Source organism: Drosophila biarmipes, chromosome X (assembly GCF_025231255.1).
Source record: "Drosophila biarmipes strain raj3 chromosome X, RU_DBia_V1.1, whole genome shotgun sequence".
Taxonomy (NCBI): domain Eukaryota; kingdom Metazoa; phylum Arthropoda; class Insecta; order Diptera; family Drosophilidae; genus Drosophila; species Drosophila biarmipes.
In genome coordinates this window covers 13,918,787-13,931,280 of record NC_066611.1, presented here as the reverse complement: position 1 = coordinate 13,931,280, position 12,494 = coordinate 13,918,787, and the positions used below count along the sequence as shown (strand labels likewise).

The 12,494-nt window shown below is 40.9% G+C and overlaps 1 protein-coding gene across 1 annotated transcript; it reads left to right on the top strand.

Moving 5' to 3' along the window:
- The first annotated feature begins 6,568 nt into the window (after positions 1-6,568).
- On the top strand, positions 6,569-9,035 carry LOC108025588 (calcineurin subunit B-like). The gene is made up of 2 exons (XM_017096117.1): positions 6,569-6,605; positions 8,482-9,035. Exons 1-2 carry the CDS (start codon positions 6,569-6,571, stop codon positions 9,033-9,035), a joined length of 591 nt encoding a protein of 196 aa, XP_016951606.1.
- The last annotated feature ends 3,459 nt before the right edge of the window (positions 9,036-12,494 follow it).

Genomic DNA, 12,494 nt, shown 5'->3' with positions numbered 1-12,494 from the left:
CTTGTGGTTCGCAGTTTGAGATGGTAAATTGGGTTGGGGTAGGGGTTTAATTTGTATTACCATATTTTCCTGTTCTAGTTATTTGAAATTAATCAGGCCTCTTTCGGGTTTTTCTCTCGAATGTTTTACTTAATTTAGATTTGCTTACTTATTTAATTATATTTTATTTTTCCTTAAGAAATGTCTTATTATTAAATAACATTTTTCCTATGATTTCTCAAATGGTATAACAATTATTACCATGTTGCCTAAAAATCGTATTCAAAAATATTGCTCGACATAATTGGGAATATTAATAATAATAAAAAATGTACATTTATAATATAGATCAATCAATCAAAGTAACAAATATGCCATTTTTTCTTAAACGTAAAACTGTTAGATAGATAGTAAATTTATTTTTGATGAAATCGTTGTGTATATTTTTGTTAAAATATAAATAAAAATGCAAGATTATAATATATACAAATTAAATTTAAAATCTTTTAACCTAGATAGGTAAGGTAAGTTATTTATTTGCTTATGATTAAATTCTATTTGTAAGTTAAGGTACAGATGATCAGGAATTTTTAATAAATAATTCCTTTTACCAAAAACATGTAGCTGGCCAGGATAAACTATTAGATAAAATATAAATAAATAATATACATAAACAAAGTAATTCCTAGAGTTAAGTTAAAATTCTCAAATAAGCAAACAAATTCTTACACTTAAAAATATAAGGAAATTGATAAGTTTATTTTAGATTAGGATTATATAACTAAAATAAATATATATGTTTTCATAAATTACTAAATTGAGAATGTTGGAGATTCTTTATCCTTTGGATAAATTCTTGTAGCTGGCCAGGATTAAATATTAAAATTAAATTAATAAAAAAATTATTATATTTTTATATATGAAAAATAAAAAACATATTCCTTTGTAGAAGCAAGGGCATCAATCTTCGGTTTTCTGGGGCCAAGTGCCCAGCTCGCGCGACTTCAAATTGCCAACTTAGTTGTTATTTGTTCGCTGTCTGGCTGAGGGGGCAGCGCGGAAAGGACGCGCTTCGAGGGGCTCGAGGAGTGGGGAAAACGGGCCGGAGGACCAAGGACTCGGGCGGACTCGGGGCAGGGAGAGGACAGGGAGGGGCAGGGCAGCCAGGGCAATATTCGTGGACGCAGCACTCTGATGGCTCTCACGTCACCACTTCTGCAAATTGCGGCAATAATGCAACAAAGGTTTCTTGGGAAACACATACCAAATTGCATAAGCAAGGCAAGGCCACCGAGGGCGGCGGCAGTGGGGTGGCTCCTCCGAGGGGATGGATGTGCGGTCCTTGGCGACCGGAGGACTGGAGGACTGGCAGACTGGCGGACGGACGGCGTCAGTCGCTTGGCCGCCAAGGCACTCGAAATTCCGGCTGCTCCTCCTACCTCCCCCCACCCCCTGCATTTCATTTTCAATTTGATTTTTTCCTGCCCGCTCTTTTCTCGCCCAGCTTTGTTTTTCCGCCCCAAAATCAAGCCCACCCTACTGGGGTGGCCCTGCTGCCGCCCCCCGAACCCTTGTTTACATTTTTGTTGGCTGTTGCGGTTTCCGCTTTTGGGTCCCCTTTGCGTTTTCGTTTTCGTTTTCGTTGCAACATTTTTGTTTGTAATTTACTTTGGAATGCCGTCGTCGCCTTGTGCGGTTTTCTTAGAAAAATCTGTAGTCGCCGTAATTGCAGTGCCCGCAGTGCCGCCTTTGGGGAACCCATGGCTTCCACAGCGCCCCAGGACTCCTGCCTCTCCCACTGCAAGCTACGAACTACGAACTGCGAACTGCGACTGCCGACTGCCGACAGGCAAATCAACTGTCACCCGGTTCCTTAGATGCGGGACCACGGGCGGTATGAGCAATTTCGCATTCCTCATACGCCGCGTGGGCCGAGCAAGACGGTGGCTTGGGGGACGGGGTGGTGGGCGGGCAGCTGGGGAAGGTGAGTTTGTGCCATGCGGGTGCCGCTTTAAGTTTCCTTACCCGAAATTGCCCTAAATATCTCAGCTGCTTGCCCAGAAGTAGAGAGGATTGCATGTTATTATCTTAAGATTATTATGCGATTCTTACAGTAAAACACCTATTTGGCACCTGATTAAAGTATGTTTTATGCGTTTACCTGAAAGTTTAGTTATATTTTAAGAAAGTTTTTGTAGATTTTGAGTTTTTCTCTATCTAATTTTTTGAGAATCGCCATCAAGTAACAATGTAAAAGTATAAAAATATTAAAATATTAAGAAAGTAATCCAACCGTGTCAGTATAAAAGTACACAAATACTAAAATGTGGCGAAAATAATCTAACATTTCAGTAGAAAGGAATTTATATACAAAAACAATAAAAAATATTAAAATGTTTGAATATTTATATAAAAACAATAATATAATCAAATATAAAAATATATCTGTATGAAATTAAAAATTATTTTAATGTTACGCAAACAATCTAACAATGCAACTTTAATTGGGTTAGGAATAGCTTAAAATAAATTGTAAATAAATAAATTAAAATTATTTTTGTAACATTTTCTCACTAGTGCCCCAATAATATCATATTATTGTATTATTAAGATAGTAAAAATATAATATAATATAATTATAATATTTTAAAAATAAATACAAATTAATAAATATACATTAATATAAAGCAATTATTTGAATTGTCTTTAAAATGGCATATTAATATATATATTTTGTTGGTCTGCTATAAAGTAGGAAAAATTTTGAAATCGTTTAATAATAATAATAAATTAATTAATTCATTTATAAAAAATGTATTCTAAACTTTTTTTTTATTTGCTTAGAAAGTAGTTACCCATATTAAACAGTTTACTCCTTTAAAAATCAGACAAAATAAGGCTTACTTTTTAATTTGGTAATTTTTTATGTGGAGAAGTTTGAAGAAGTTAAACCCTTTGGCGAAGGATTATTTTTGTTGGCTGCTGTGGCTTGATTTAGCAGTATTCTTAAGCTCCAATGCTGAAAAACAAAAATTCCCTGAAACAGAAAATCTGAATACGGCTCTGCGGATAGATTTAAGAGCCTGAGTGGCCCGCAGTTGGCCCAGAAAACAGACATGGCCAAGAACAATAAAGCAGGCCACCTTCTATGCATATCTACCACCTTCTTTTCCCCTTTTTCCCTTTTTTTCCTATTTTTTTTGTTTTTTGGAAAAGCGACCACAATGGGTCCAAAGGCATTGGCGCAGCTCAAAAGGGTAAAGCCCCAAATACCAAATCGCCAGGTGGAGGTTACACCTCCGACTTTCTTTCCTTTCTGAGGGAGGCATGGATGCCCATGGAGCCACCTTTCCACTGCGCTCCTGCTCTGTCCCATGCCCCTCTGTTTGGAGCGGCGTTTGTTCCAAACAATTTGCGATGCGAGCCACCCGAAAACACCTGCAAAACAGCCGAAAGCACCTGACAGCCCCCGCCCTCAGCCGGCTCACTCACTTACTTATTCATTTCCACTCAATCCGACCCGCGCCCCCAGCTCGCCCACCTGGTGCTCATTCCCATCCGTTAATTGTCGTTTGTCTGTTGATTCTAGTTGCTAATTTCTGTTGTCCACCGGATCCGCTGGGGTGCACAAAAATGGGGGATTTCGGGGGCGCACCTGGGGGGCATTGGATTTAGTGCCGGCCGCTGGGCGCCTTTTGCAAAGATCAGCGGGCGATTCCCACACGGGCGCCGGAAATGGAACTGGAACTGTGGGCGGGGATGGGTGTGGGTGTGGGTGTGAGTGTGGGTGTGGGTGTGGGGGATTCCCCCATCGGCAGGAGCAGAGGGGCGGCCGGAAAAAGGTGTTGTGTTGTGTTGTGCACTGTTGTTGTGGTGCGGTGTCCTTTGCCCCGCTGCTTTTGTGCGGCCAGCGACAAAAGAAAGCCACTGGCAGCCTTTGCCAACACCATAGAGGAGGTGCACTGAGAGAAAATGGCTGCAGTTAGGATACTTCACAATATCAAAGGAAAGTACTATCATAATGGTGGAAGTATTAATAATGGTATTATTGTAAGGGTGGTTATTATTATATTATTATTTGCTTTGTGCTGGCAATTATAATACTTAATAATATTCATATGGTGGAAATAATACTAATATTATTTTTATTTTTATAATGGTATTTCATTGGGCTTATTTTATTAAGCCTTAAATTATTTTCTTAGCCTTTTAGGCACATCTTAACCAAACGAGTGATAAAGTCACTCAGTGATAGTCACCTAAACGTTAATTAAATAATGTGGACTTCATTTTAGCATAAATACAAAAAAAACCTTTAACTTATATTAAAAGTTTTTCGTTTTTGGCCTTACAAATAAATTGCTTAAAATAGTTTAAATACAAGCAATTGATGAAAATATCATTTTAAAAGGTTTAAGTTTAAGTCTAATATATTTTTGGCAATTTTATTTATTATTTATTTAGTTATTTGTTTATTTATGTATTAATTTTATTTACTATTAAACACAGAAATGATGTGGTAATATTTCCACAATTTTATTGTGTCTAAAGATTTTAAGAGATTACAAATATTTATTACCTCTTGAATGAATACTTCACTATATATACTACAGGTGTGCCAATGTAATACCCTCTTGTAAAATGTTTCACTACTTATATAGAATATTTTCTCTCTGTGCAGCACCCAGCATGCAGAAAGGGAAACGTAGGACCCGGCACAAAGGACAGAAAGCGGTGGGGCATCCGAGGATATTATGAGCATGGGATTGCCGGCTCCCTGAAAATCGGCTTGATTCCTTGGTCGCCGTCTCTCCGATTGCAATTAATTCTGGGTATTCGCATCACGTTTCGGATCCCATCACCAAACAATTTCATCCGTATTAAATGCAATGATGAAAGTGAAAACGCAATCTGCGTTCACCCAATGCGTAGACCCCATCCCGGTTTCGATTCCCATTTCCAATCCCATTTAATTCAGCCATCCAGTCGAGACGATATTCGGGTTTCTAGACATAGTATCGAAGGGAAGGTGCCCTGGTACGGCAGTCTTTGGGGTACTAGCCTAGAACTTAGCCCAAAATCACAGGAAGATGAAGGGTAAGCACACATCACATTATTAAAATAAACAGGTTTTAAAAGTATTTTTAAAAGCCCAAGAGACTTTGACAATAGTTTTAGATGTTTAAATAATTTTAACCATAGAAAAAGGTATTTTAAAATGTAATGTGGTGTATTGTTGTATGATAAATTCAGGTATATGCATTTTTTCTCTTATATCTTCGATAATCTGCCCTTTAAAGGTGTACCTACAGCTTAGATCCTCTTTGAATGTCTAATTCGCACTGCTCTAATCTTGTAATTTTATTATTGTTATTTCGGTCCTCAAACAATGTTGCTTACAATCTTGAAGTACACCTGCGGAGAGTCCTCCTTTATTTGAGTCTGCATTCCATTAGGATATTTGCCATGCGTCCTGCGGTGACGACGAGTGAATTCTTTTCTCCGGTTCCCACAGCCATCAAATAAAGACGATTTAATTTCATTAATTTGCACACACCCACCGGCACCCACAAAAGGGGGCGGAGGAGTACTGATGGCCAGGACTTTGGCCACTTTTGTCGCCCGCCGTGCCACCTTGCCGTGCCGCAACCCCCGGCCAAATGCCTTTCATCCGCAAAAATGTTCTCTTAATTTTTGTAATTTGTTGCCTGGCTGTGGGGACTGTGGAGCAAGATACTGCCGATTGGGTGGGAGGTCACCAGGCATCGGAGTAATGGTTTTAATATCAGCTATCAGGACATCAGTACCTCTAACCTACGCCCCCACCCCCACCCAAGTTTGTGGTCTCTTCAATGCGTCGCAATGAGATTTGCATATTGTGGGAGTGATGCCATCAGGAGAAGCTGGGGCTTGGGGTCCCCCGGTCGCTTACCCATTCCCAAATCCCCGGGATGATGTGGAAAAAATGCCATTCTAACAGATTCGGGCAATGACTGCCCAAAAAATGAGAAACCCAAACAATCCAATACCAAGCGGGGGCAGGGAAACCAGAGGCCAAGTTAACTTTGCATGTGAGTAGCATTTAGCGACGGAAAGTATCTAGATACACCCCGTAGGCACTTAAGTACCGATACCTTGGCATGGTTACGTTTGAATATCCATTAAAAAACATAGATGGAGAACAGTTTTATTTGGTTAAAGATAGATTTTTAGATTTTTACGAGAATTTTATTTGGTAAAGTATTTCTTTGACTTCCTAAAGGTATTTATTTCTTAACGCTATGGCAACTGGAATTCAATTTAGTTTTTAAATTCTTTAAATTCCTATTTAGGTTGCCAGGACCTTTAAAAAAAATAAAATACTTTCTGGAAGATATATTGAATATTAATATGTATCTGAAACACCTCCAAACTACAGGGTACGACAAGGAGTGCTACCTGCCCACATGATGCTCACACATTCCCCGAAACTCCAAGGCGGAGTGGGGCGTGCCATTTTCGAGGGGGAAGGATGGGGCGTGACCCTCTCAGCTTAGCATGAAAGCCCGTCAAAATATTGCCTACGAAATTAATTTTGACACATGCCACAATGAGTGAGGGCTTTGTCCAGAACATCCGGATCAGGGGTAAGTGGCGGCTGTCAGGTGTCGCCGCGCTCCGACTCAAAATTATATAATACGTTATCATGCCGCCGTGGCTGAGATATGTGAGCTAATTCCAGTGACTGGCTCGTCGTGAGTCCCCTGAAAGGTAGCCAAATTCGTGGCTTTGTGGCACTTCCCCAGACACTTACACCGTGGAGGTGTACGGGAATCATACCCAAGTCTAACGACTAATTACCCATCACTACTCAAATGTCAATTTAAGATATCTTGCAAGCTTTTTTAACGCATTGTGTTGAGTGTCCTTTATAGGCCAAAATGAATACGTTAAACAATAAATAAAGATTTCAATGATCATCAAGAAACAAATTAATTTTGACTAAATTTTGAGTATCGTAAACCGGGAAAGAAAAATCGTATTTTTGATTAAATTCTGAACACCGTAATTTTCACGCAAAAATAAATCCGTTTTTTAACGAAAATAAACGTCAGGTTGAGGAATGTCATGCCTCGTTGAGCTCATATCTTAATTTCCAATCATTTGCAATGCAAAAAATTAAAAAGCAACACAATTTCCCAAAACTGATAAGGATCGAAAGCATTGCTAGCGAGCTGCTTACAACAGTCGGCATTAAAATCTAAAAATTTCTTACTTTTAAAATTTGTTGCAAAAAAAACTGATGCACCCCCTTACAAAAATTGAAAAAATGGGTCAAAAAATAAATATTCCTTTAAAAACAGTCGTTCTTTCAGCTGTACTCCTTCATTTGGCTGAACTACGATTAAAAAACCACAAAAAAATCTGTTTTTTTTTACTAAAATCTGAAATTTAAAAAATTGTGATGTACCCCCTTACAAAAATTGAAAAAATGGGTAATGCAGATCGAAAGGAAATTAAGCCAGCTTTCCAAAACAGTCGGTCTTTTGTCTGTACTCCTTCATTTGGCTGAAGTACGATTAAAAAACCACAAAAAAATCTGTTTTTTGACTAAAATATGAAATTTAAAAAATTGTGATATACCCCCTTACAAAAATTGAAAAAATGGGTAAAAAAAATAAATTTTCCTTTAAGTGATGCAGATCGAAAGGAAATTAAGCCAGCTTTCCAAAACAGTCGTTCTTTCAGCTGTACTCCTTCATTTGGCTGAAGTACGATTAAAAAACCACAAAAAAATCTGTTTTTTGACTAAAATATGAAATTTAAAAAATTGTGATATACCCCCTTACAAAAATTGAAAAAATGGGTAAAAAAAATAAATTTTCCTTTAAGTGATGCAGATCGAAAGCCAGCTTTCCAAAACAGTCGTTCTTTCAGCTGTACTCCTTCATTTGGCTGAAGTACGATTAAAAAACCACAAAAAAATCTGTTTTTTTGACTAAAATCTGAAATTTAAAAAATTGTGATGTACCCCCTTACAAAAATTGTATTGAAATTGTATCAGTATCTGTGTATCTGTATCTGTGTATCTGTATCTGTGTATGCGTGTATCTGTATGCGTGTATCTGTATGCGTGTATCTGTATGCGTGTATCTGTATGCGTGTATCTGTATGCGTGTATCTGTATGCGTGTATCTGTATGCGTGTATCTGTATGCGTGTATCTGTATGCGTGTATCTGTATGCGTGTATCTGTATGCGTGTATCTGTATCTGTGTATCTGTATCTGTGTATCTGTATCTGTGTATCTGTATCTGTGTATCTGTATCTGTGTATCTGTATCTGTGTATCTGTATCTGTGTATCTGTATCTGTATTTTCGATCGAACATGGCCTTTCTCCATCGATCGCTTCCATCAGTGTCGCACACAATTACTCACACCCCAAAGCCACACCCACATACACAGGAAAAGCGCTCCAAACATTATCCAAAGTGATCTTATATATTTTTTCTTATTTTCGAGCTACGCGAGGGATTGGGAGATTCGATGCCATGGGCACGGCCGCCTCCCGTCACCTGACCGGCGAGGAGCTGCTGCAAATCCAGGCCGAGACGGGATTCTCGCTGGCCCGACTGGACTACCTGTACGGCCACTATCAGGCCCTCGATCGCGACTCCGAGGATCGGGTACTGAGGAGCGAACTGCTGCGGGTGCCGCCGGTGGCCGCCCATCCGCTGGCGGAGCGGCTGGTGGACGCCGTGCTGCATCCGTCGCTCGGTTTCCGGCACTTCGTGGGCGGCCTGGCCAACTTCCGGCGCGGCGAGCCGCTCGACCGGAAGTTGGCCTCCACGCTGCGCCTCTTCGACGAGGATGGAGACGGGCTGCTCAGTGCCGAGCAGTGCCACGCCCTTCTGGCCCGCCTCCCGGCGACGCGGCGGGAAGCGCGGGCGATGCGCTGGCGCCTCAATCAGATCCTCGCCGAGAAGGATAAGCTGGACGCCGCGGACTTTGGCCACATCACCAGGGGCCTGGACCTGGAGCAGAGTCTCTCGCTGCGATTCCACTGTTTCGAGTGATTCCAGTGAATCGCCCCTAGCCACTTCGCCCACACAGATACACAGGGGCACACACGCACACAGGCTGACCCACACCCACAGCCACACGATGCCAGTGAATTGCATATCCTTTCGCCGCTCTCGCATAACATCACGTTGCGAAACTTTTCACATAAACGCAAAAGTTAAGTCATTCCTGAAAATTGTTTCTTGAATTTACTCGCGCACTTGCGCCGCTCCTTTCGGTGGCGGAGGCGGAGGCGGCGGCGGCGAGGGGGCGTGGCGGGTCTGGGAATATGAGCACTCCTCCTCAATGGCACTTGAGCTCGTTCTCATGCCAGTCATGACTTTTGTGTCCTTAACCAGGCAGCACACACACACGTGAGTATGGCCTGGCTCCGTTTCTACACTGGGGGAAAAGGGGGTAATTTTATTTTCGACTTAACAAAAAACTTTTAATTAAATATCCGAATGATATTAATTCTTAAAAAATTAAATCAAAATAAATGGTAACTGGTTTTGAACAAAAAATATTTAAGTGATTATAACATAAACATCAAACAAAAATTTTCACCTTTTGGGTTAAAAAATTGTTTAGTGATTATTATAGACTAAGAATTTTTTAATATTAAATTGAAATTAAATTAAAATGAAATAAAAAGAATACATTTGGTAACTGTTTTTAAACAAACATAAATATAATATAAAGAATTCTAAAAAGATAATTATATTTGAAATAAATTAAAACTAAAATCATTATTAATCTTCATAAAAATATTTTTTAGGATCTTAAAAAACGTAGGCCTTTAAAAGTCATTTTAGTCCTCTGTTTATAAGATTTTAAGAAAAGTGAAAGCCGATTAAAATGAACCTGTGAAGGAAATAATTTGATTTAGGTTTTCCATTTAAGAATCTCTCATACACACCCAAATTTTTGCCAGTGTTTGCTTTGGAACACTGGAACCAGACCATCTTAGACCCACCCTCGAAGACCCACTTGAAGCCATTCTCTTTTCACCTTTCCACGGGCCGCAAGTTCTGTTTAATCCGACATTTGCTCATTTGCTCTGGTTGAGGTCACCTGTTACGGTGCGGCACGTGTGTGCGTGTGGGGGTCACCACCGGCTCCTCCCCCTTTTTAGTGAGCTCCACGAGGTTTTCGGTCGGGCAACTCATTTAAGCATTCGGTGGGTCATCCATCATATTGAGTAATTGGACCTGGCTTCGATTATACACGTGGCTCGGTGCAGTGCATGGAAAGCTGACCCTGAAAAGTGGTTTTTCCTGCGCTTTCCGGGGGGCTATGGATCCCAAAAATAGTGAACTACAAGCTCACAAGAGCTAAGAAACCACCTTAAATGATAATCGATAATAATTAAGAGTTGGCGATGGATATGCGCTGGCTAATTGGCTGTTTTCCGTATTTAAATTTAGCTAAGTTTAAATTTGGGTCACCAAAGCTTCAGCTGGAAATGGAGAAATGAAAGGTATTATGCAGACTTTTGGCCTTGGCCACTTCACACTAGCTCATAGATTTCCATTATGAAATTAGCCGGGATCAAGGTCTTTTTGTGTGGACAAATCGCATGGTAAGGGGGATTTCAGCTGGGGATTTCGCGGAGATTTTGCGGGTGACAGCTGGCGGGGATTCGCTTTGGATTGTCGTGCCGAAAACTGAAAAGGTGTGAGACGGAAAGGTGGATTCTCCATCCATCTGCAGCTCCGTCCTATGTCCGTTTCACTTTGCTGGTTTTTGCAACTGATTGCATTTTTATCCCTTTTATACACAAAATCCATGAAATATGCACACTAACTCATGCGTATTTTATAATAATAAAAGCGCACCGTAAAAGTGTCTGGGGGTGTTGCACCGCGGAACTGGCTGTCAGTTGTCCCCGGGTCTCCTGTCCCCCGAATCCTGTGGCCCCACACACCCCATGTCCTATCCCTGTTCGATGGCAAAGACAAAGGATGCAGGCGAGCGCAGCCGATGGGATTGGATCGGGACAGACAGCTGGCATCCACTGGGAAGCCAGACAGCTGGTACTTCCCAGGATGCCCCTGCCCCGCCGTAAATCTCTTCACATGTGCCCAGGTGGGCAACTTGTTAACGCTGCTCCGTTGCTGCCGCGCTTCATCCACCTGACACATGGCAAATCGGTTCCTCCGACCGCCGACACCATCAGCATCCGTCGGGGTGGGGATGGGGATGCGGATGGGGATGCGGATGCGGATGTGGCTGTGGCTGTGGCGTGTGTAACAAGGTTAGCTTAGCGGCTTACCCGGTCAAGACATCCCCAACAACTCACCCAGCGTCGGGTAAATATTTAAGGATGTGTTACCACCTATTTACCATCGTTTCTCCGCCTGGCTCTCCCTTGGCGGCTTCAAGTGCCGCCTAAGCCATCCCATCCACTCAGAGGATCAGAGCAAGGGGCTAGGATGGGAGTAGGGAGTTGGGAACGCGCTTTGAGACTGCTGAGCCATGGGCGTAGGGTGCATTTGTCCCCTATCAAGATGCACTTTTCAGTTTTGGATCATGATACATACATTTTGCATGCTTTAGGTACACAGAGCATAAAACTTATAAGTTTTTATGATCATTTGAATGAAATTTAGTACCAATTCTTCTTGTTTTTGCTCTCTTTTTTTCGTTTTGGGAGTACATTTTAAAGAGAGAAAAATAAATTTACCAAGCAATTTTTAAAAGAATCTTTATAGATAGACTTAAATTTAAATAAATTTATAATTTTTTTAGAAACTTTGAAATACTATGGGTAGAAGCAGACTAAGTTTTCGCGGAAAGACATTAATTCCACTGTACACTCTTTGAGAACTTTTTCTTCTTGATGAGAAATGAAATTATTTAAAAAGCTACTAAAAAAAATATCTTACTACTTATATTATATTTATATTACATTTTATCCCATTTAATTCTCTACACAAGTTTATTAGAAATTTTGAAGTACTTCAGCCTACTTCAGAGAAAAGTCGTGGGGTAAGTTTGAGAACTTTTTCTTCTTGATGAGAAATGAAAATAATAAAAAGGCTTCTTAGAGTATCTTAGTATTGGCTACCTAATAATACCCGAAATCCTTCTCTGCACAGGCTATAGGGATTATTTCAATTCTTGCAAGAATATTAGTCGCCCCCCTTTTGGGTGCGCCCCTGCCCAGCAGCCTGCGGCTTTGATTGCCTCGCTGATCAATCGAGGCAGTGCCAATCAGTGATTGAGCCGCCGGCTTGGCCAACTGGGCCGCGGGCGTAATTCAATCGGGCCACGTAGCCCCCAAGAATTCACCCTTTCCCCTTTTTTTTGGTCCATTTTCGCTTACAATTTGCCATATTTTGTGTCACGATTTGTCTTCGTTGCAAGTTTTATGCATCGCGGTTGCGTTTTGGAATGGCGAATTCGGGGGTGGTGTGAAAAAGAAGGCCAAGAAAGCTGCATGTGCAGGACTCTTTCGCAGCACTCCTGCG